Below are 25,160 nucleotides of genomic sequence, written 5' to 3'. Positions count from 1 at the left end.
CATTTCCTCCAAATGCCCAGTACCTTTCCAGTGGAAACACTCTCGGGGAAAACGCGGGGGAAAAGCTTGTTGGGATTGAAAGACCTGTCAGATTAAAAGAAGCTTGAAAGTTAGGAAAAAGAGGAATGTTATGGGTCATTGCCTCCCCATCCCAAACCCTTCAGTGTATTTTACCATTTAAAATAGTCTATGATATAAAGTAACATTGCTATTCCTGTGCTTTGCCCTTGTTTAAATAATTATCTCAGTTCCACAACTTTCAATCAAACTCCTGGATAAGTGGAGATACGATTCATGTAATACAGTTTGCATACCTCTCTGGATCCAAACAAACCCAGGGAATTCAGTGGTGGTTTCAGGAATGTGGGGTTGGGGGATCAAATGGATCAAACCCTGAAATGCGTTTCTTGCAACTTTGTATAATTTGCCTGATTGGATGAATTGGTGACGCCATCCTATTTCCCACGTTTAAGAATAACTCCCAATACCCTTTAAAAGAATGCCATATCAATAACATTAGTAAGCAAAAATAGGAAACCATTTTAATAACCAAGAGGAACAAAAACCAGAAACCAGTCTGAATAAAACTACAATAAGACCAAGAGGTGTTTTTTTAATATTTTTTCATATCATAAGCAGGATTTGAAATTGATCCCTTCAGAACGTTTACATGAAATAAAAACATTTTCTACTGCTGCAATGCTGTGATTTCAACACAGTTGAATCCATAAAAACCCAAAAAGCTTAAGAGGGGTATTTTCTGATGCATGACTATTAATATTCACAATATTTAAAACTGCAAGCACCATGCTTTTTTCATTTTTTCCACGATTCTTGGTATTACTGTTAATTTATAAACTAATACAAACTCAAAATGCATCCGGCCAGCAGTGCCAGCAAATTCTAAAAGGAAACTAAAAAATAAAAGGTTTTCATTTTGGTATTTTTGTCAGTGCAACGTAAAATCCTTTTACTGACCTGCAGGAGGAAAAAGAAGGGGGAGAGGAAATCTCAAGAAGTAATAATTATAATAAACACCCATAAATTGCCAAACTATTAAAAGTTTTGGCTACACTCACTGGCTGCGTGAAAAAGCAGATTAAACATTGCAAAAGCTAAACTCGGAAGCTGCAAAGCTAAAAACCACCTTTTTAAAAGAGGAAAAGTGTTTTCCCCCTATGCATTCTGAATTCATCCATCCTTTTAAAGGGGCATAAACTTAAACCTTTAACCAGAACTCTAAAACACGTGAGCTGCCTCGCATACAGTCAGTAAAACTGACTCATTTTTTAGTTAAGAAACCAAGTGGCCAATTGTTGCTTTGGAGAAGAGACAAAAATAATTGCAAACTTTTCTTTTTTTCAGCCAGCCATAAAATCAGATGGCCCTCCCAGATGCTGGGTCACGAATGGTGGATTGTAGCAAGACCCAACTACTAAAATTATCCCTTGACACCACTTAAAATAATATTTCTCTCAATTAACTTTTTTTAAAAAGTATTTCAAAAGGTGACTCATTAAATATTGGAAGTTACTTGGAAGTTAAATCTAACTGGATACAAAGGAAGCTGGTTCTTTCTAGTCACAGAGAGCTGGAGATCAGCTCTCCTTAATTTCAGCAGACTTGACCTCCAAGTTATTTAATTAAGATTGGGGAATTAATAGAGGCAAAGCGCTTGCCCCAACAAAAACCAAAATGAAAACTAAATGAGCAAAAAGAACCTACAGCTTTTTTAAAAGTGCACTGAATATACAAGGGTGTTTTCTGAATGCAAAATTGCCCAGAACCTTTTTTTTTTTTTTTTTTGGTAGGTTATTATTTCTGCAACAAATGATCACTGAAAACCAGCCTGCTGAAATGTTCTTGTGTTTTCACCCTGTGCAGATTTTATGTGGTGTGGCTGATATTTACAAGCTAACCCAAGAGCCCAATCCACCCCAGCTGTTCTCTTATGCAGCAGCCTCATTTGATTTCTGTGAAAGTTGCACAGGAGAGGTGCCTAGTGGATTGAGCTAATTATTATTTAAAAAAAATAAAAATAAAGCTGATAGAGAGATAGAACAAGCAGTTGCATGTGCAAGTAAAAAGAAGGGTTTTATATATATATATATATAGAATTTGTGACAGTTTCTTATTCAAAGAAACAAACAACAGTACAACAGGAAAAAAAATAAAGAAGTATGGTCGATGATCAACGACATGCGAAATTCTTAAACAAGAAAAATGGTACAAAATAGAAGTTACCATACATGTCCAGCATGCAGGATTAATATTTTTAATGCAGATTTTTTTTTGTGTGTTTTTCTTTCTTTTTTTCTATATAATCAAGCAGGCAATAAAACTGAGGAGGCTTCTGTCTCTCGCTCGCTCGCTCTTTAATTTCCTTCCCTATTTTGACTAGCTCGCATGGTTAATAAGTCCCATTCTCAATTCTGTCTTTTTCAAAGCAGGCGAACTATGGGGAAAAAAACCTGCATATACATCGTCCTTGCTCCTTTTTCCAGGCTACCGGTCCACTTTCCCCCCTCGCGTGTGTTCTTCCGGTGGGGTGGTTGTTTTTTTAAAAGGAACTCCAAAGTGGGTATTCTAGACAGCTTGTCCGGCGCCCGTCCCTTTGTTTTGTGAAGTCCAGGGTAAAGTTCTACAAGCAAGCAATCAAGTTGTATATATATATAAAAAAACTTTGACCAGAGGCCTTTCCTTCCCCCGACCTCTCCACCTCTCTCTCTCTCTCTCCCCCGTCCCCAAAGCTCCATTTGGCTATCAAGCGGGCCGATTTAAGGGGAAAAGTTGTACCCTTCCCTTTCCGAGCTAAGTCTTAGAGGCCCAAGATGCGGCCAAAAGAGATTTCCCTGGCCTGGAGAAGAAAGCCCACCCTTTCCCCCCAAGCCTCGTAGTCAATTCTTCTGACTCTCTCAACCTTAATCTCGCTGCTGGCTCGGGGAGGGTAGATGGATGGAGATGTCAGCGGAGGGGGGGAGAAGGGAAACCAGTGGGGAGGAGTAGCGGGTGGGAGGATGGAGTGGGGGTGTAGGGGGGTCTTGGCATATTTTGCAAGGACTCACATGAAGAACTCGGGAGAAGACGGGTTGTCGCTGGTGGATCCAGCTTCTCGAAAGCCATTGGTGGCCAGTTTCTCGCACTTGAGCTTGTAGGCGTCTCTCTCTCTGGCCAGCCGGTTCACCTCTTGCTTGAGCTGCTCCACCTGCTGAATGAGCTGGGTCTTCTCATTCTCCAGGTGATGCTTCTGCTGGACCCGCTTGTACCTGCAAGACTGGGCGTAGCCGCGGTTCTTCAAGGTCCGCCTCTTCTGCTTGAGGCGGATGACCTCGTCCTTGGTGAAGCCCCTCAGGTGCCTGTTGAGCTCGCGCACCGACATGGAGACCAGCTGGTCGTCGGAGAACCGGTCCTCCACGCTGCTGGAAGACGAGGCGGAGGAAGAGGAGGAGGAGGCGGAGGAGGAGGCCGGGTGAGGCGGGTGCACGCTCTGCATCGGCTGGGACGAGCTGGACGAAGTGGACGGGGTGGGAGAGGCCTGGTGGTGGTGCGGGTGGTGGTGGTGGTGGTGCGGGAGGCCTGCGCCGGACAGGTCTTCGTGGGTGACTCCTCCATACGGGTGGTGGTGGTGGGGATGATGGTGGTGGGGGTGATGGTGGTGATGGGCGGCCGCGGCTCGGAAGCTCTCGAAGCTCTGGAGCTGCTGGGGCACCTGGTGGGTGCCGATGAGGGCTTCCACGGCGTCCTCCGGCGTCAGGTTGAGCGTCTCCGGGTTCATCTGCTGGTACCCGTTGGCCATCCAGTAGAGGTCCTCCAGGTGCGTCTTCTGCTCCGTGGGGCTGAAGCTGGGCGACGAGGGCACCGAGCTGCACGGGGTGCTGATGGGGGTGGAAGAAACCGAGCCGGCCGGCTGGAGGCGGGTGCAGTGCCGGCCCGAGCGGTCGGCGCGGCCCAGCGGCTCTTTCTTCACGTCGAACTTCATCAGGTCGAAGTCGTTGACGTACTCCATGGCCAGCGGGCTGGTGGGCAACTCGGGGACGATGCCGAGCTCAGCAGCCATCGCGCGGGGGGAGCGGCGGAGGGAGCGGCTCCCCTCCGGGTCCGGAGAGAAGTCGGAGCAGGGGGGGGGGGCTGTTCTCCGCTGGGTCGGCCTCACTCCAGGGCTTCTCTGGGGGGGGGAGAGGCGGTGCAGCCAAGTCCGAAGAAAACTTTCTTCTGCTGCTTCTTCTCTCGCCGCGCGCCGCCGAGCCAAAGCAGCCGAAGGAGATCCACGCAGGCGAAGCTGCGGCCGTTCGGCTTCGCGCTAGCTGCTGCTGGCTGCTGCTGCTGCTTTTCTCTCTAACGGCGCTTTGCAAAAAAGAGAGAGAGAGAGAGAGAGAGAAGAGGCGCAAAGGCAGCTCGCCCGATTTCGCTCTCCTGGCCGGCAACCCCGCTGGCAGAAGGAGGGAAGCACAGTCCGGCGAGGGCGGATTGAGCTGCTGCTGCGGTGCCCGATTCCCCCCTTTTAGGGGGAGATCTTTCGCTGGGTTTAAAAAAAAAAAGAAGGAAGGAACAAAATCCAAGAAAAATTCTCTCTTGCGCCTCTTTCTTGCTTTTTTTGTTTGTTTTGTAAGTCCGGCTCTCTTTTTTTCTTCTTTTCTTCAATCCGCTGCGAGGATTCCCGTGCAACTTTTTTTCTTTTTTTGCAAAAAGGTGGGTGATTGGCTGCCGTCAGGCTCGGCGATGGGAAAGGGGAGGGAGGGCAGGAAGGAGAAACAAGGGGGGAAGGCGCCCCGCCGCCTCCTTCTCCTCCTCCTCCGCCGCCGCGCTCAGCTCCCAGCCGCAGCCTCCAGCACTGGGATTGAACAGCTGTGATTCGCCCAGCCGCCCCTCTCGGTGCCTTATATTGTTTTCCGGGCTGACACTCAAGGCGGAGGGGGCGGGTCGGCGGAGCTCCCCGACCAACCGCGGCTCGGACGCCGAGTTCCCGAGGTAGCCGGGGGAGGGAGGGGGCGGGGCTTTCCTTGGGAAGAGACTGACAGCTCCTGGCCAAGTCAGCTGACGAGCAGCTGGAGGAGAAAGCCCGCCGCGCGGAGTTCCAGCTGCGCGGGTTGGGGGGCTTTTGCCTTTTCTTTTGCCTGCTTTCATCTACCCGAAATCTCAGCCCGGCCGCGCTTCCCCTCGCCGCCACCCCCCCCTCCGCAATTAGGAAAGGGGTCCCGGCCCCGGTTTCTCTTTTTTCCCCCTCCCCCACCACCACTTCCTACCTATTGCACGGCAAGGTTGTTTGGGATTTGTGTGATTGATAGTGTGGTCGGGATTTCCCCCCCCCCCAAAAAAAATATCCTGGCCTGCAGAAAGTGGTTTTTGTTGTGGTTGTTGTTTGGTTTATTTGTTTTACAATGGCCCTGGAAAAGAAGGGAGTGATAATAATTTTAAAAAGTGGCACTTTGCTCCTTGGGAAGGGCGACGAGAGTTTAAAGTTCCCATAAAGTGAGGGGGGGAGGACAGAGGGAGGCAGAGAGGGGGGAGAGGGGGGAGAGAGAAAGTGGGGAAGAGAGGGAGAGGGGGGAGAGAGAGAGAGGAGAGAGGGAGGGAGGGAGACAGAAAGGGGGTGGGAGGGAAAGGGGGAGAGAGAGGGGGGAGAGAGGGAGTGGGAAGAGAGAGAGAAGGGAGAGAGAAAGAAAGAGAGAGATGAGAAAGGGAGAGGGGGAGAGAGAGGAGGCAGGGAAGGAGAGAAAGAGAGGGGGAGGGGGGAGAGAGAAAGAGGGGGAGAGAGGGAGAGAGGAGGAGAGAGGAGAGGGGGAGGGGAGAGAGAAAGAGGGGGAGAGAGAGGAGAGGAGGAGAAAGTGAGAAAGGGAGAGAGGGGGGAGAGGGAGGGAGACAGAAAGGAGGGAGGGAAAGGGGAAGAGAGAGGGGAGAGAGGGAGAGAGAAAGAAAGAAAGAAAGAAAGAAAGAGAAAGGTGGGAGAGGGAGAGAGAGAGAAGGCAGGGAAGGAGAGAAAGAAAGAGAGGGGGCAGAAGGGAGAGGGGAAGAGAGGGGAAAGACAGAAAAAAGAGAGAAGGGGAGAGAGGGAGAGCAGAGGGAGGGAGAGAGAAAGAAAAAGAGGGGGAAAGAGGGAAAGGGAGAGGAGAGAGAGAGGAGGGGGGGAGAGACCGAAAGGAGAGAAGGAGGGAGGGCGGGGAGAAATGGAGAAGTGGGAGAGAGGCTGGAGAGAGAGGAGGGAGGGAGGCAGAAAGGAGGGAGAGGGAGGGAGGGAGACAACGTGGGCCCAGAGGTAAAAGAAAAGGCGAGGAGACAAATGGTTTTCGCCTTTCAATCCTTCCCATACTTTTAGACGTCCCAACTGAACGCCTGGGAGAAACGGCGTTTTGCCTCCGCTGTTTAGAGCAAGTCGCAACGAAGTTCTGATTACATAAAATCAAATCGAGGCTGGAACGAGGCCTAGAAAAGCCATCCCGAATTTGTGATTGTTTTAAAAGCGAAGAAGCAAAAACCGGCAACGCTCATTTTCCCGGCTGAGATTGCAAAGGAAAGCGGGGAGGAGGAATCAGAATGGCGTTTCGCTTCTGGGTGGAAGGGCTGCGACTCCCCCCCCCCCGCCTCCATTTGCCTGCCATTATTAATATAATATAATAACAAAGTTGGAAGGGACCTTTGGAGGTCTTCTAGTCCAACCCCCTGCTTAGGCAGGTAACCCTCCACCACTTCAGACATATTTATTGAACTTTCAATATCGCATGCAAAGACGACCTTATTCTGCAAGGAGGGTTCCCCTCGGGGTGGGGTGGGGGGTCGCCTTCAGTATTTTTGTTTGAACATTTTGTAGCGATTAAGGGAGATTAAGTCTCTCTCGCGCGCGCGTTTTTCATCTCTTCCCCTCCCCCTCCTCGCAGCTCCTCTCCGTTCCAAACGGACATAAAGCGCGACCCCAAGTGGTCACACGAAAAATCGCATCCATTAAAAAGTGTGTGTGTGAGAGAGAAAGAGAGAGAGAAGACGAGCTAGAGAAAGAGAGAGAGAGAAAGCGACAGAGAGAGAGAGAGAGAAAGCGAGAGAGATAGAGAGAAACCGAGAGAGAGAGAAAGCGAGCTAGAGAAAGAGAGAGAAAGCGACAGAGAGAGAAAGCGAGAAAGAGAGAGAAAGCGACAGAGAGCGAGAGAAAGCGACAGAGAGAAAGAGAGAGAGAGAAAGAGACAGACAGAGAGAGAGAGAGAGAGAAAGTGAGACAGGACGAGAGAGAGAAAAAGCGCGAGAGAGAAAAACAGACAGACACAACGAGAGAGAGAGAAAGCGAGAGAGACAGACAGACAGAACGAGAGAGAGAGAGAGAGAGAGAGTCTGGCAATGAAACGAAACCCAGGTGTAAAGTGAGGACGTGTGAAGCGAGGGTCTCTGCCCGTTGAAATACCCACCATTGCTAAACACGAGGCAGCGTTTTAAAACCCGATCCTTCGCTCTCACGAAAGCCATTGGTTTATTTTTTTTAATTCATTTACCTGCCATCTAGACCCACGCGGTCGCGCGCGCGCACACAAACACACACCGGGGGGGGGATTTCCCTTGGCCATTTATTCAAAGAATATGCGCTTTATCTCTTTGATCCCATTGAGCTACGACCTCGGCTGCTTTTTATTCGGGGGCAAGAAAAAAAGGGGGGAGTTAAATATGCAAAGCGCCTTCTTCTTTTAAAAAAGAATGGCCAGTGAGTTTAATCATCCCCAATCCCGGAATGCGCGAAGGAATAATAGAAGTGCTCCGTCCGAAAAGGTGAATTCCAAGGACGGGCTCTTAAATCTCTGATAACCCACCGGGCTTCTTCTTCTGTTTTTGGTGTTGTTGCCGTTGTTTGTTTGTTTGTTTTCCACCCCAGCCCCTTAAACGCGTGTCTTTCGGGAGCGATCTTCACGGTGGTTTTGCCCAGACGAGATAAAGCGCTTTGCTTTGAAATGAACGCTAGTAAAATCAACGCGATCGGGTGGTCTTGCTTCTAAGGAAGCTTGCTTGCTTACCTGCCTGCCTTTATCTGTCTGTCTGTCTGTCTGTCTGTCTGTCTGTCTGTCTATCTATCTATCTATCTATCTATCTATCTATCTATCTATCTATCTATCTACCTACCTACCTACCTACCTACCTATCTATCTACCTACCTACCCACCCAAGCATCCATCGATCCATTTATACCAAACAATTATAGGATGGTAATTTGTGCAAATAAACATTAGATAAGTAATGATAGAAGACAATAGAACAGTAGGACACGGAAAGTTCGGGGACGAGGGAAGGAGGGCGCAAGACGGAGGAAAGGCTTTTTTCTTGGGAGAGCTCTTCGGAGGTCGAGAGACCCTTTGGCGTGAAAGGATTCCCCCCACTTCTTTTTTAAAACCAGGGCCATCGCTTTTCAGGACCCAAGTAAGAGATTCTCACAATCCATCTCTCACCCACCCACCCCACGCTTTGTAAGCCGACAGCAAACTTGCAGGCCGAAGGGGAAAACTTTGAAAGTTGCGAGCCGCCTAACTTAACGCGCTGATCCAAGGGAAAAGGCAGGCGGAAAGGGAAAACCAAAACTGGGGTACAAGTTTCCAAGTTTTCCGGAGACAGGGGTCTGCCCGGTTCCTTTCTTTCTGACGCCAGTGGGCACATTCCTAGTTCTAGAGAAGTCTTCCTTTGGCCCACAGGTGGGCTGCTAAGGTGGGACGGTGGCGTGTAGTCGCCCCTGTGGCTTTCAGTGCTGGTGGAGTCCAGCGCAATTCAGCTACTGCACCTGGGCAGGTAGCGAAATCGCGCGCGGACACGCAGCTGCGTGTCCGCGCGCGATTTCGCTACCTGCCCAGGTGCAGTAGCTGAATTGCGCTGGACCCCACTACGGAGGCAAGCACAAGTCACAGTTCCACCTTAGCGGCCCACCTCTGCTTTGGCCCCACGGCTAACTTCCTGGGCTCGGTCAAGAAACCGCGGAGGTCAACCGGGTGGCCTCTCAGGGAAGGGAACTACAGAGCGTTTAAAAAGTTCCTTCCTCCCCGCCTGGTTGAAGCGTCTTCTCCTCGATTTTGCTTCCCCCCCCCTGCCCCCATCAGCCAAATTGTACCCAAGCAAGGGCTCTTATCCGTTCACTCGCCATCCCGTCCCCCGTAAGCCCCGGGGTCAGAACTTGGAGGGAGGGGGATCTGAGTTCGAATTCGGTCACGAGCCCTGTTGTAAACGGGGAGGAGTGGGGAGGAAACTCGGCAGCTAGAGTTTCCAGGGAAGGAAAGCGCCTTCGGCCCATCTTTGGCGCAAAGGCGCTCGGGCGGTGGGTTTCCCGGGGTATTTTAAAGCGGGAACAAAAACGCCACGACAGAAACCGGAGAGCCCATCATTGTAAAGAGCATTTTTGGGATCGAGGTCTTAACTTTTTTCCTGAGTTCAGTGGGAGTGATTTGCCCCAAAGGCTGCGCCTGAGATTGGCGCCCTCAAACTTCAATCCGGTTAGGATCGCACTGTCTTTTAGTTATATACACTGCTCAAAAAAAATAAAGGGAACACTTAAACAACACAATATAACTCCAAGTAAATCAAACTTCTGTGAAATCAAACTGTGCACTTAGGAAGCAACACTTTGACAATCAATTTCACATGCTGTTGTACACATTCAACTTTGTACAGAACAAAATATTCAATGAGAATATTTCATTCATTCAGATCTAGAATGTGTTCTTTGAGTACAGTATTCCTTTTTATTTTTTGAGCAGTATATAAAAAAGATCCTCGTAGGCTTGCTATTGATCTCCATTATTATTATTATTATTATTGTTGCTCCTCACAGCGTTTCCCATATGTAATAATTCCTTTGATTTTTACAGTCCGGATCCTAAACCCCCGAGCTCTGAACAAATGCCCACATCGAGTTCGATTCCCACCCGAATCAAGTTTTTTCTGCTTTGGAATCATCGAACGATTGCTGGATGGATGGGGACGATCCTTTTTCGGATTATTATTGACCGCAGTTCGTTCCCACCTCTCTTGGCGCCTATACTGAGGGACAACGCTAGGGAGCCTTTTTGAAGGCGCGCGGCGTGAGAGTCTGCCTCCTGGAGGGGTTTTGCCGGCCCTGGTCACCACGAAACACCCCAAGATTTAGGAAGCGAGCGCACTAAAAGATCGCGTCTCCAAAGAAAAACGCTCGGGTGAGGCGGCAGCCTAGTGGGAAAGCGAGGAGCCCGAGCGCTCCCCTTCCTTCCTTCCTTCCTTCCTTCCTTCCTTGCCCTTCAGCGCACATCCCCTCGCCGCCGCCCCCGCCCGCAGTTCTTTCCTGGCGCTTAGTTAGCCAGACCGCGCGGTCCGTGGAGAGCGGAGCTGTTTGCCGGCATCCCCGTTACCGGCAAACAGCTCCGCTCTCCACGGCAGCCAAAGCACTTCTCTTGGAGGCAGCGGGGGAGTGGCGGGCGGGAGGAAGGGGACAGGGTCCCGCTCCAGGCAAAGGTAGAGACCAGGTCTGGAGGTGTATATATATATATTTCTTAACAACCCCGCACTGACAATTCTTTGTAAATTAGATTCGACTTTCCTTCCTTCCTTCCTTCCTTCCTTTCCTTTCCTTTCCTTTCCTTTCCCTTCTTTGCTTGCTTCCTTTCCTTTCCCTTCCTTCCTTCCTTTCCCTTCCTTCCTTCCTTCCTTTCCCCTCCTTCCTTCCTTCCTTCCTTCCTTTCCTTTCCCCCTCCTTTTCCTTCCTTCCTTGCTTCCTTCCCTTTCTCTTCCTTTGCCTTCATTCATCGCTTCCTTCCTTCCTTGCTTGCTTGCTTCCTTCCATTTCCTTTTCCTTCCTGTGTCCCTCCCTCCCTTCTCTTCCCTTCCCTTTCCTTTCCCTTCTTTCCCTCCCTCTCTCCCTCCCTTCCCACTGAAGGTTTCCCGCGAGCCTCCCCGGCGGGCTTTTCTCACCGCTCTTCTCGTTTGTCATAAACTACGTTAGACAGTCATAAAAGGGGGGGGGGGCGCGCTTCTCTCTCTCCGGTTTCAATAGCCTTTTTATTTCCTCCTCGTAAACTGTTTAAGAGAGACTTTCTTCACGAAATGTGGGTACATTTAGACGAACACCCACCCACCCACCCCGCCAACTGGTGTTATTATTAATAGGGTTCCTGGAACTTCCAGAGAATTGGATTTCCTTTCTTTGCCTGCGATTTACAGGCCGGGTTTAACATCACTTGGCGTTTTGTAATTTAAGTTGTCGAAAGCGCAATCCGTCCCGGAATTATAAAAGCTGAGGGAGCGTCCGTAGACTTAAAACACAAATACGAGAGGAGAAAAATAACCCAAAAGTTACCACCCTGGTCTTTTAAAAAAAATCGGCAGCCCAAAGACCAGCCAGAATGAATCAGGTGTCGGCGGAGAGTCGCGCTGGTACTAGATTTACGCACACACACCGGAAATCATCGCAAAGCTATTCGCTTTAGCTCAGTCCTTTGGTCCACAAGCGTATCCCAGAAGTTTTGGAAGCAAGAAACTTTTGTGATGTTTTGATGTTGTGTGGCTTTAGCTCCAAACACGCCTTGTTTTTAAACCTGGGATTTCGGCTGCCGCCTTTTGAGATTGGGGGGAGGGGTCTGTGTAGACTTGCAACCTAAACTGAGCGCGCAAGTGTTGACCTCCGCGCAAGAAGTGGTTTTAACCAGCCACCTTGTTGGGCGCAAGGAATAAAGCACCTGTTAGAGTTTGGGGGTCTCCCTCCTCTTGTTGATCCCCAGGCAACCTGCACAAAAAAGCGAAGAACTGCGCAATTATTTTGCGCTTGAAGTCTTCTTCTACGATCCTGAAGGGGCGACTTGGAGCTTTTATAACTTTTTTTATTATTCAGGCCGGTTTAACCTGAAAGGAAACCTTCCCTGATTAGAATATATGTTTAGAACAGGTTGAGCTCTTCTTCCCGAAGTCTTGAAGTTTAACACAGCTCGTCCCCTATAATCCACAGCTCAATTCATTGAACTGATAGAGAATGAGTGTCAGGGACTGCATTAGAATCCTAGATGTAGTGAAGGTGGAAAGCGCCAGTTCCAACCGTATTTTTCGGAGTATAAGACGCACCTTTTTACTCCCCCAAAGAGACTGAAAATTCAGGTGTGTCTTATACTCTGAATGTAGCCTTGTTCTACCAGCCCCCAACTAGCTGCTAAGGATCTTCCCAGCTCTTACCTTCCAGGGACTTTCATTGTTTCTTTCAGCGAATAATATTTTCAAAGCCCTAAGTTATGCAGGGTTTCTCTCAGTGTTCTATTTGCTCTGAATAAGTTTCTTCCTAGCCCTAAGTAGGTGCTAACCATGTTCCTACCTCTTAGCAAACTTTCATTGTTATTCTCTGCAAAGAATACTTTCCAAGTCCTAATCTGTGCAGGGTTGTTGTTGTTTTCATTGCTTTACTTACTCAGAATACAGTATTTCTTTCCAACCCCCTAACCAGGTGCTAATGGTGTCTCCACTTCTTAGGAGCTTGCAAGCTCTTTCATTATTACGGTAAGTCAATTTCATAAGCGGATCTCATTCAGGCAGCTTTTAGACAGCAAGACCAGCAGTGGCGGTCTTGGGTGAGCCTAATCTACAAGTCCATGGACCCCTCAGATCTCCAGCCTTACTTTTAGTAAGGAAGGAAGAAAAAAGAAAGGTGGATGGAAGTCCCATCTCACCCGCGGGCGCGCGTTCTTCACGAACCCGCAAAGTTTAGCGGCTTAAAGCAGAGATTGCCGCGAGGCAGCCCAGCGCAGCAGCATCTTTACAGGAGGAGATTTCAGAGCACAATTGGCCAGGCGGAGGCACTCCGGAGCGAAATTGCGCCGGGCTTTTCCAAAGAGACGGCGGCGTAATTCGCTGGGGGGGGGGTATTCTGGGGGTATTTTATTCCCATCCAGAGGTGTGCTCGCCCCCGTGGCTCTGAGTGCGAGCGGAGTGCAGCGCAATTGTGCTAACGCACCTGGGCAGGTAGCGAAATCGCGCGCGGACTGCGTGTCCCGCGCGCGATTTCGCTACCTGCCCAGGTGCATTAGCACAATTGCGCTGCACTCCGCTCGCACTCAGAGCCACGGGGGCGAGCACACACCACCGTTCCACCTTAGCAGCCCACCTCTCGCACCCCCCATCCTGTGAAAAGCACTGAATGCTTTTATACCGCAGAATCACCCCTGGGGTTTCTGCTCGATGTGTATATTTAGTCCTTCTAAAAGTAGGGGGATCCCCTTATAAAAGTTGGGGGACCACGAAAAAAAACCCACCCCGATGTCTTCTGAAGATCGAAGCCACGGATAAACCCGGCAAATTTTGAAACGGAATCCCGTCCAACCCACTTCAAATAAATCTATTTCGGAAGCATCTTCAGTCGATGGGGGAGGGGGGAGAGGCGCCGTCAAGACTGACAAGACGGGACAGGGTTTTTTTCCTTCCCTTTGCAAGGGTTTTAAAAAATGATAGCGGACACTCTTTCGGATTCGAGTCCCAAACGAGAGGCCGTATGGAGTGTGCGTGCGTGTGTCTTCCTTTGCTCAGTTTGTAACGCCAGAGAAATTTAAAGGGAAGGGTAGATTAGCACAGGAGAACGCGAGGTATCCTTGTTGCTTCCCCCCCCCCCCCAAGATGCTTCCATTCAGCAAAACAACCCACTCACCTAAAAATCGACAAATCCTCGACTTGGCCCTTTAACTCCCTCTACAATTTTACTCTCGCTCGGGCCGGGTGATTTAGGCTCACTCCGATCCCTTGGAAACAAGAAAGCTCTCTCTCCCATATGTGATTTCACAGACAGAAATGGGCTCACCTGTTTATAATCTCGCAAAACCTGGCCCGAAGTTTATTTCATGGGAGGGGCGCTCAGCAAGAAACGCGGTGCAATTGGGGGGGGGATTTAAGGTGCAAACCGCACGGTTTTGCAAACTAAGGAAAAGTTTCTTTTTATATCTCCCCCGCTTCTCTCTCTTCCCCCCTCCCACTTTAGAACTGCTCAACTGGGGAGGGGAGCGTTCCTGGAATCTCATTTGAACACCCACCCCCCTTCCCAGAGACTCCGCAGAGAGGCGAAGCTTCGCCGCTGCTATGCCCCCCCTCCCCCACGGCCTTTCGCGATACTTACCTAGCTTCCCTCCCTACTTATCGGTTGCAAACGTCCGCTACTTTTATATGCAGGCAAGGCATGAATGCATTGCAAGACAGCGAGCGCCGCTAAGGGAACTGGAATTCCGCGATGCCTTTTACGGCTGGGTTCTCTTAGGGGTCGAGGTATGTGGAAGGTGTGTGTGTGTGAATTTGCTCTTGTTCGGAGGCTCAGGTTTTAAGAGGAGTCCAAAGAGAGCGGTGAAGGGAGGGAGGGGGAGGAAAGAAATTGGGGAGGGGGGAAATGGCGCCACTTTGGCTGCGTTTGTATATACACTGCTCAAAAAAAAAAATAAAGGGAACACTTAAACAACGCAATAGAACTCCAAGTAAATCAAACTTCTGTGAAATCAAACTGTCCACTTAGGAAGCAACACTGATTGACAGTCAGTTTCGCATGCTGTTGGGCAAATGAAATATTCAATTGTCCAGGCTAGGATGTGTTCTTTGAGTGTTTATCAGAAGGGGGGGGGGGGGAAATCCAGCAGCTCCTGGGTTTAATTCTGCTCCGGGTTCCTCCCCCCCAGTTAATCATTGATTGCACATCAAGGGATGTGCTTTTGCAAGAATCAGGCGTGGGGGGAACAGGGAGCATTGAAAGTGGAAGTAGCCCGGAAGTGCAAGTTTTCAGTTTTAGTACCTGTGGTTCTTTTCTGCACACTCTTTCTCTCTCTCTCTGTCTCCCAGGACTGGTGACACTGTGCAAGTCCGGTCCCCCCCCCACTTTGCAAATGTTTTGATGTTGGCCTGCCTGACTTGGGAAGCAGGAGCCTCCCTCCAGTTTGACTGATCAGATCCCAGGCAAGGGACCTGAGGGGCTCAGGTGGATCTCTCCTGGGGAAAAACCTTTTTACCAAGGTAGGTCTCTCTCTCTCTCTCTCTTTCTCTCTCTCTCTCTCTCCCTCCCTCCCTCCCTCTCTCTCTCTCCTAGAAAAAGCAGCCTCAGTTTCTCTCTTCCTGCCACCCACAGACTGCAGATGCTCACAGGCATTGCAATACCGCCCTGTGCCTACAACTGATTAATCCATTAGCTTAATGCATTTGGGCTTAATTAGAATGCTCACCTTAAATTGCTGCATTTGTGGGTTGCCTTTTGGTTCAGGCATGTACAGTCGCTCGGAAGACTGTGTCACCTCTGGGAAAGTGGTGCAAGGTTCAATAGGTGTGAACAGAGGTTTGATTGCATTTCCCTCCCTACACACACACACACACACACACACACACCTACCTTTTAAAACAAAACAAAACTCTGGCCTTCCCTTTGCAGTGAGAAATGTCAGGTTTTTTTGGTCTTTTTTAATTGGAACAATGGAAGACCTTGCATGTTTGTTTGTTTGTTTGTTTGTTTGTTTGTATGTTTGTTTGTTTGTTTGCTTGTTTGATTTATTTATTTATTTATTTATTTATTTGTATGCCGCTCTTTTCCAAGGACTCAGGGTGGCTAACAGCATATAATATAACAATACAGTACAACAGCAAATCAAATTAAATTTAAAATTACAATCTAAAAATCCAATATTTAAAAACAATCATACCAGTTCAATCATACAACATATATCTTATTTAGTTGGCCCGGGGGCTGAGACCTAATTGCCCTAAGCCTGGCGACACAGGTGAGTCTTAATACTCTTACAGAAGGCAAGGAGGGTGGGGGGCAGTGTGAATCTCTAGGGGGAGCTGATCCCAGAGGGCGGGGGCCCCCACAGAGAAGGCTCTTCCCCTAGGCCACACCAGGCAACATTGTCTGGGTGACAATTTGTAGTTGTCTGAATTGTGATGCTTGGCCTTTCTCCAAACCTTTGGAAACCAGTAACTGCATGGCCGTTATTAAAATGACTGCCGGCCAGAGTCCACAAAGAGTTGAGTGGCTTATAAATTTAACAAATAAATAAATAAATTTAACAAATAAAATAAATTCATTAATGAAGCAAGCCACAAATGAATTGCTCCCAAAGATTATTAGACTGAATTAAAATTCTGCGGAGAGGGGCGGCATACAAATCCAATAAATAATAATAATAATAATAATAATAATAATAATAATAATAATAATAATAATAATATTAAAAAAACAGCCTTTCTTTGATTTAGAAGGGAAAGTTTCAACTGTTTGAGCCCTTATGGCTGTGGAAACAGACTTTAGCATTACAATCATGATATGAAAATAGAGTGAATAGGGCTCAATCCCATACATCTTTTTTTCTCTTTCTCTTACTGCAGAATATTTATGGAGAGGTCTCTGAATACGGCCATAAAAAAACCCCGCACCTTTAATCCAATTCAATCAACCCAATTAAAATAAAATTTTGGGGTTACATGGCATCCTTGGCTTGGAAATCACTAGAGATATTGTAGCCAAGCACTTCAATATTTGGTGGCTATGTAGACAAAGTTGTCTGGATGGTTTCCATTGGCTTGGACCCAACATGTCCTTAACACTTGGGCAGAGGTCTTCAAACTTGGCAATGTTAAGACTTGTGGACTTCATCTCCCAGAATTCTGGAAGTTGAAGTCCACAAGTCTTAAAGTTGCCAAGTTTGGGGGGCCCTGACTTAGAGGGAAAAGACAGGAGAGCAATAAACAACAAATGCCATAACATAATATACTGGTTCAGTTGGGTAGTTCTATATCTCACTTCCTTCCCTGTTCAGAGAAAAGGCCTACAGAAATTACAGAAAGTACAGTATATGTTTTCTTTCCTCTGCCCTAAAATAGAGAGGCTTGGGTGGGTGGGTGACTTTATGTGAGAGTTAATTAAAGCAAGGATATCATTTTGCAAGGCTATTAGTTCACCATAAATGACAAAGAATCTCATATGTCAATAATAAACATTTGTACAAACCTAGGAAAAAAATTCCCATGGCGGTATTAAAGATATATAAGGACCTGGCCATTAGGAGGGGGACATATCCAATAAATCCATTGCACTTTGCAATGCCAAAAGGAGACAGTGACTACCTTTTTTCACACTAGGGATGGTTTTCACTATATAAACTTTTCCCATTAAGGAAAACTTATGGGTATTCAACATTGCTTTAATTTTTTAAAAATAGGATTGGCTCAACATGGCTCAACTTCTTTAATTCTACACTCACATGCAAATACCAAAAGTGCTTTTTCAAGAGACAACTGGACTTTCTGTTTTCTTCTTTGAAGACTTTTGGATGAGAAGCAAAATGTCTTCAAAGAAAAACCAGAAAGTCCAGCTGCCTCTTGAAAAAGCATATTTAGGACAACCATGACCTGGATGACTGAGAATCTCCATAGACATTCACATGTGAAAGATGCTATTGGTATTGCTTTATGGTTAATGCATTTCAAAAGTGCATTTTGAAAGGATGCAACATCGTATGTTGAATATTTCAAGTATTATTTTACTTTTTTTTTCTTGGGAAGATATTAAAACAATGAGGATGGTAATGAGGCCTTTATATTTTAAATGCATTAACTAATTACAGCAATAAATGCCTATTCATTTTGCCAAGCCTAGAGTGTCTTGTATGTATTATTTTAAACTTGGAATCCTGAGAGAATTAAATTTGGGGAATGTTTTCTGTAGATGAGAATGATGCATTATTATGATCAATATTATGTGTAAATAAAATATGAGTTGAATTAATTTGCTTGAGAATTTAAATATCATCGTGCAAATTCATGGGCTAACCATCAGTTTTCCTGTGAACTGGCTAGCCCCATTAGTTAGACACCTCTAGTTAGCTTCTGGCACTAATTAATATATCAGGTTGCTCAAAAAGGTTTCCGTTTCATTATAGCTAATAGTGCCCAGTGATATATCAGTTTTCATTAATGTAGCTAGCTGCTATTTATATTAAACTTTTTGATTTGTGGCTAATATTATATCTTGTGTCTATAAACTACATAAGCTGGTGGCTGATTATAAAGAAATATCCCTTCACTGTCTTATCCTTTAGGTTTTGGTAGCTCACCTTTCCTTAGGATAAGCAACTGAAATAATTGCTGCCTTGCAGTCTTTCCAAATCTTGTTTTTTCATGTCTATTGCTTTTCCCCCCAATTATATTATTGTTTAATATTATTTCAGAAATTAATATGGCCACTCAGATTAATGAGTGAGATAAAGTGATTCTGGGTATTGTACCACAATCCAGAAAAACAATAAATATAAAACAATTATTACTTAAAACTTTTATAAATAATTGTTAACAATATTAAAAACTTTAAAAAGCTATTACTTTTGCCTTTTTTATATAGAGAAAAGAAAAATAATAGGCAGAGGGGATGTCAATTATAATGGGGCCATCTCAACAAGTTCACTCTGTTGATAATGTTGTATCGATTTTTGCCTTTTTAAAAAGTTACAGTGCTCTTCAAAATAAAGGTTTCCTGAATAAGTTTAAATAAGTTTCTTAAACAAGCCTAAATATGTTTTCAAATTTACTGTATAAATTATTAAACTAAAAATGACATTCAATGATTCTTCCTGAGCACAGAAAATAATAAAATGTGAAAGGGATCTGCTGTGATATAGCCAAGTTAGTGTGGAAATATTAAACTGCCAACATACTGTATGGAAGGTATGAGAAAATAAAAATTGTATTTTCTCCAAAAATAATATTTACTGGGTGTCAGGTATGCCCTACTGAAAAAGTCATTCTGGACTTAGGGTCCAACTCTGGGAATGATGATTCCTGGTTAACCGTGTGCTACATCTCTGTACAGAAAGAGACTGGAACCAAACCTTTAACCATGTTTTATAAATAAGCTAATCAGGACTGTCATATCGGGGTTTATCAAGGAATGATAAGCTTGGGGCTGTTTTTTGCGTAGGATTTTAAAGATGCTTTAAAAATATCCCACCAGGGAACAATAATGCACAGATAAAAAATATTTGCAGTGTTCAAAAGTGCAGTTGGTTAATTTTAAAAACATAAAAGGCTTTTATTTGGCCTTTTTAATCCAAGCCAATTATGTCCTTTCACTGGAGATGTATAAATAGGTAGAATTTTGGAATGCAACAGAAAGATATAAATATAATCTCTTGTCCTTTACTATATAACTAACTTTTGCTCTTTTTACCTTCCAATCCTGTTGGGAATTTCTGGTTTGGTTTCTGTTTGCCAGTGTATCTGTGATGCTAATTCCCAGATGCTTCTTGATTTAATACCAGTTCAGTTATAAGAGAAGGATGCACAGTTAGCATTTTTTTTTTCTTACAAAGTATTGTTCAAATATTTTCTGATGTATCAGTCAGGATTCAACATTTCTCCAATTGCAGATGATCAGAGAGTGATGATCAGGGTGGTTTTTTAATGTCCCCTGAGGAAAAAGTGGGACAAATTCCATCTTCTTCATATGGAGATTTCTTTCCATTTAAGGAACAGTCCTCTTTTCTCCCACTTATATTTTAAAACTAAACAATGAGGGGAAAGTAGATGAGGTTTGATGCAGATGTTGTTCTTCAAGGCGTGACGTAGCAAAAAATGAGATACAATCAAATCATTTCTTTGTGGAAGCATTAATTAAAGTATGTTTTTCTGACCAAAGAAAATTGCTTTCAGTATGGTTTATTATCTGTTCTACCTTTGCTTTCGTGACACTAAGCTAGCAGGAATAGCCAACACCACAGAAGAATAGCCAACACCACAGAAGACAAGCTCAGGATCCAAAAAGATCTTGACAGACTTGGCCAATTGGCCCTGTCCAACAAAATGAAATTTAATGTGGAGAAAAGCAAGGTTTTAAACCTGGGCAGGAAAAACCAAAGATTCAAGTACGGATTAGATGAATCCTGCCTTGGAAACAATGTGAGAAGAGACTTTGGAGTCCTAGTGGATGATCACTCAAACATGAGTCAGCAGTGTGTGGTAATACAGTGATCCCTCGAGTATCGCGAGGGTTACGTTCCAAGACCCCCTCGCGATACTCGATTTTTCGCGATGTAGGGTTGCGGAAGTAAAAAACACCATCTGCGCATGCGTGCACACTTTTCCATGGTGGGCGAGCTCGCCGCTTACCATGGAAAAAGGGCGCGCATGCGCAGATGTTTTTTACTTCCGCTACATACAGCTCGCCGCCCCGCCCGCCGTTGTCCGCATGCCGCTTGTCCGCACGCCGCTTGTCCCACCGCCCACACGCCCGCACGCCGCTTGTCCACCCACCGCTTGTCCGCCGCACGCACGCCGCTTGTCCCCTGCCCACCGGCCCGCACGCACGCCGCTTGTCCGCACGCCGCTTGTCCCGCCTGCCCCTGCCCGCCCGCCGCCACTTGTCCGCCCGCCGCCTCATCGCACGCCACTTGTCCGCACCGCCGCTTGTCCGCACAGCGCTTGTCGCGCACGCACGCACGCCGCTTGTCCCCCCGCCCACACGCCGCCCCCGCCCACCCCGCACGCTTGTCCACACGCCACTTGTCGCCCGCCGCTTGTCCGCTGCCCCGCCCGCCGCTCGCCTTTCCGCCGCTCACCTGCCCGCCGCTCGGTGCAATGATCGGGGTTTCCCCTTTGCATGGGCGGCGGGGAATTCTGGGAGGTTGAAGACCCAGGGAAGGTTCCTTCCGCCGCCCAGCAGCTGATCTGCTCGGCAGCGCAGTAGCAGCGAGGAGCTGAAGATGGGGTTTCCCCGTTGCCCACGCAAAGGGGAAAACCCCATCTTCGGCTCCTCGCTGCTACTGCGCTGCCAAGCAGATCAGCTGCTGGGCGGCCGAAGGAACCTTCCCTGGGTGCCGCCCCGTTCCCCCCTTGCCTCGAGAGCAAGAGGGGGAGAGATAGAGAAAAGAGAGAGAAGGAAAGAAAGAGATGAGAGTGGAGGAAGGAGGAGTGTGAGAGAGGAAGAAGCAAGATAGAGAAAGAGAGAGAGAAAAGAAAGATGAGAAAGGAAGGGAGTGACGTCATCGGGTGGAAAAAATCGCAATATAGCGTTTCGCGAAGATCGAGATCGCGAAACTTGAGGGATCACTGTACTAGCTGTTGGGTTTAATACTACTACTACATGCTTGCACTGTCTTGTAAACACATCTCTATGGTCAGGTCGCAATTAAATGACCAGTGTGTCACCTTTTGATGACCAAAAGGGGCAGATACCCTGCAGGCTATATAAACTTCTGCAGAGTAGATGATCCCCCCCCTCTCTTCTTTCTCTTCTACCTCTTCCTTCTGAACTCCTGTGTGCTCCATTGTCCTCGGCTGAGGACACATGTGTGAGATGAAATCCAAAGCCATCCTCACACATTGGACCATCCAGAAGTTATTAATATGGACTGGAATATAAACTTATCTGCCTGCAATCTATCAATTGCATGAATCAACATAATTGTAAGTAAAAATTGTATTTTTCATCTTTATGAAGGATGATCATTCATTGCTAACAAATGGGATTTTGAACCACGTGTTATTTCTTGCCATGCTAAATCCGCTGCAAATTAAGCCAGCTGAACTCTTCTAATACAAATAATATTAATAATAATCAAAATACCCAACACTAGCAACCCAAAAAGTTAATACAATCCTTGGTTGTATAACAGAGGCGTAGAATCAAAATCATGTGAAGTATTATTGCTGATTTATAAATCCTTAATAAGACCACACCTGGAATACTGCGTCCAGTTTTGGTCACCACATTACAAAATAGACATTGAGACATTTTAAAAAAGTGTAAAGAAGAGTAACTAAGATGATTAAAGGCCTAAAACATATGTAGAATGGTTGCAGGATTTCAATTTAACCCAAAATTTCTTTTGCCAAGTGAGAACATTTGTTAAATGATTTTTGTCCCATTTTTATGACTTTTCTTGCCACTGTGGTTAAGTCAATCCCTGCACTTGTTAAAAGTAACCATTAATAAAGTGATCATTAAATAGACTTTCCTATTGACTTTGCTTGTTGGTAGTTAGCAAAAGGGGTTCCCTTCACATGACTCACATAGGAGTCAGTTGCCAAGCATATGAATTCTGTTCACATGATCATGGGGATGCTGTATGGTAAGTGTGAAAATGATCACAAGTCATTATTTCAGTGGTCTAATTTTGAATGGTCACTAAACGAATGGTTGTAAGACAAGGACCATGTGACATCCCTTCCAGCCTGTTTGGGGGACATGAAGTTCTCCCAAGATGGACCTGTAGGGTTTGGGTGATAAAGTGTAGACCTACATAACCCATTCTAAATATTTCCGATCATAAATCATGAAAACATCATGATTAGATTTTCTAGCTCAGTCCAGTGTTTGTATTCACCTCATTTCAGACTTCCTTCCCTTCAATGAAAAAGTTTCCTTTTTGTGGAAAAAAAAAGGAAAAAAATGTTTCCAAAATGATTTGCCACCCATGAGTATCAGTGTCACTATGTTTTGCCGGAGAGGCGGAGTAACGACACGGACACAAGAGCTGGATTTAAAACTGGGTCATTTTTATTAAAATAAATTTGCATAATTTATATAATTAAATTAGCATAATTAACGTAATTAACTATGACCCTAACGAGGACCCGCAGGGTCAAACAATTGCTTCCGGGGCGGAAAATGACGTAGAATAAACTTCCGGGGCAACTTCTGGGCGTAGCTCCATGCAAGTCCAGGTGAGGGACCCCTCCCTCACCTGAGACCATGCCATGCACTTGCATGTGGGAGGTCCCGCCGGCTACCCCTAGCAAGGGGAATTAAATGGGCGGGACCCAAAGACAGGTTCCCCCCAACTGCTCAGGTCGCCCAATACCACAAGCCTTTGGAGAGAACCTGTCAATCATCCCCAAAGATGCCCCTAACCTGCCTACCCAAATGACCAAAGGTAAGCCAATCAACCTAAACGGGTGCAAGCACCCCCCTAACCACTTTGTCCGTCTCCACAGTGTGGAATAGGCGAAAAAATGGTCAAGATTAAAGGGCCTGACCACCAAAAATTCCTATTCGGCCCCTTAGGGCGACCCAAATAGCACACCTGAAAGATAGGGAGGGCGGGTGGGTGTCTGCTTGAAGAGACGAGTCCGGGCGAAAAGGAGTAACTTCGGGCCTGCACACCCTTTTATAGGGCTGGCAGGCCCTGCCCGCGGCACGTCACTGATCAGGCCACCCTGGCCTGATCATCGGCCGAAATCTCGCGAGATTTCGGCCGAAAATTACAAGATGGCGGCTACGCCATGTGGCCGGTCTCCCTGGCCCTCCTGAAAAAGGGCGCCGGTGGGTAAGTACCACCAACGCTATTTTGTCTAAAAGACATGACATTATATAAGAAAAAAATATTGTGAAGGGGAACAATAACAGAAACCTATTCTTATATCACTTTTTTAAAAGAATACATAATTACTTACATTCAGTTTATGGAAAGGAAGAGCTAAAAAACTGAGGAGATTTTTCTAGAAAAGACTAGGAAGTTCTGCAGTCTGATGGTCACAGTTACCTGGTAAAAATGGAATTAGAAATTGATGAAGATGATATGCCTGTACAGCTGGTTGTGACCTTACTTTTCTTCACTTCCCTCTGCTACAGGCAAATGCAATATTTCTCAACATTGGCAAATATAATATAAAATGGTTGCCTTCGAATCCCAGAATTTATGCTGCCTTAGGAATTCTGGGATGAAGTCCAGACATCGTAACACGACTAAGGTTGGGAGATATTGGGCTAATATAATGGATTGCAGTTGAGAGCTTGGTGCTATTATGCTCACAAATGAAAAAGGGTCGAAAGATCAGGAATTGATCAGAAAAAGTAGCACGTTGCAAAATTATATTCTGTAATATGCAGAACTTATATTTCCAATCAGTTGTTCGTCTTTTCCTTCAAAAAAGCTTTAAGAAAGCAAGATTGTCTGTCTGTCTGTCATCATAATCTAATTTGTATTTTTATGTATCTATCTTTCTATACTTATCTCTCTCTCTCTTTCTATCATCATCTATCTATTTATCAATCTATATCTAAATCTATCATCTATCACCTATCATCTATCTATCTACCTAGTTACCTATCTATCTACCTATCTATCACCTATCCTCTATCTATCTACCTAGTTACCTACCTATCTATCTAATATAATATTATCTATCTATCATCAAATTTAGGTACTGTCAGAGGCACTTTCAGAAGTGCATGCAACACTACCTCTGTTTTAATCTAAGTTGCTGTTTTGCAAAGTATACTGAGCCATAACCTCACTAACTAATATGTTAAGCTGTAAACCCACCAAACCACCACCACCAGTAACTAAACTTGTACACATTCATCTGCCAATTCTTTCTCAGAACTGTTAAGTGTATTGCCTGAACAGTGAAAACTTTATTTGGAATGTATTTCATAATGATGTTATAACATATTTTGAAACTTATTGCAGCTAGAATTTTAAAAAAAAATTGCCTCTGAGTATTTTGAATCAGTTTAGATTATCTGGAACTTAAGTGGAAGATTCCAGTATATGATTCAGATTAATCTGGCTATAAATAAATCTTGGCTGAATTGTGGCGACTACTCTGTGGCTATAATGAATGATGCTTACTAAACCTTTTCCAGAAGTATTGGTATTGTGATTCTTTGAAGGACAAGCTGGCTGGCTGTCCTGGGAGCTGTAATCCAAGCTATCTGAGAGACATCAAGCTGGGGAAAGGCTGAACTATATTGCAAATTTTCAGTATTGTGTTCCAGGATTTGTCAATAATTCTTTTAAGAGGATAGCCAAATTATGGCTTGTTAGGAGAGTTAAAAAGACAGCCACAGAGAATCCAATTGATATGTAAAAAACCCCAGAGGCTGAATTTGAAGTATTCCTAAGTAATATAGAATGGAGAAAAGATTTGGCCAGAATTCTGGAGATTCATTGCCAATAAAAACTCATAATTCTGGTATAGGAGGACAGTCATCTAAGGCAATAGAAATCAGATTTTAATATTCTAGAATTCACCATCCTTCTTCATTCAATTAATATAAGTCTTACATTTCACTTATTAGGCTTAAATACTACTTTTCTTCCTGGAGCTCAAACTAGCATACAACACACGCACACACTGTCCATTTTTCTCATAATCAGAAACTAGAGAAAATTTGATCATCAAAAGTAATAAATGAGATGCGTGTGAATCTAGATCTTCCTCGTCACAATTTAAAATCTTAT

General features: G+C 45.7%; 1 protein-coding gene and 1 long non-coding RNA gene across 3 annotated transcripts in view; one reads left to right on the top strand and one right to left on the bottom strand.

Moving 5' to 3' along the window:
• Positions 1-582: 582 nt before the first annotated feature.
• Positions 583-4,859, bottom strand: MAFB (MAF bZIP transcription factor B). Its single transcript, XM_070744750.1, has 2 exons — positions 3,066-4,859; positions 583-2,641 (listed from the first exon to the last, which is right to left on the bottom strand). The coding sequence occupies exons 1-2, from the start codon at positions 4,055-4,057 to the stop codon at positions 2,587-2,589; spliced, it is 1,047 nt and encodes a 348-aa protein (XP_070600851.1). The 5' UTR covers positions 4,058-4,859; the 3' UTR covers positions 583-2,586.
• A 9,272-nt stretch (positions 4,860-14,131) lies between these two features.
• The window catches only part of LOC139165611 (uncharacterized), a 58,983-nt gene continuing 47,954 nt past the window's right edge, over positions 14,132-25,160 (top strand). The window contains exons 1-2 of one of the 2 annotated variants that reach the window (XR_011558778.1): positions 14,132-14,214; positions 14,776-14,946. This is a non-coding gene — a long non-coding RNA (uncharacterized lncRNA). Of the gene's footprint in view, positions 14,226-14,775; positions 14,947-25,160 lie in introns of both variants that reach the window. The other variant, XR_011558777.1, reaches the window with a different exon arrangement.

The sequence above is a fragment of the Erythrolamprus reginae genome, chromosome 3 (genome assembly GCF_031021105.1).
Source record: "Erythrolamprus reginae isolate rEryReg1 chromosome 3, rEryReg1.hap1, whole genome shotgun sequence".
Lineage (NCBI taxonomy): Eukaryota > Metazoa > Chordata > Lepidosauria > Squamata > Dipsadidae > Erythrolamprus > Erythrolamprus reginae.
This window is presented reverse-complemented; position numbering and strand designations above follow the sequence as displayed.

Coding starts and splice junctions, on each gene's coding strand:
- MAFB (XM_070744750.1), bottom strand. CDS start 4,057: ATGGCTGCTGAGCTCGGCATCGTCCCCGAGTTGCCCACCAGCCCGCTG. Junction 2,642..3,065: donor TCTTCTCCCGAGTTCTTCAT/GTGAGTCCTTGC, acceptor GCTTGCTTGTAG/AACTTTACCCTGGACTTCAC.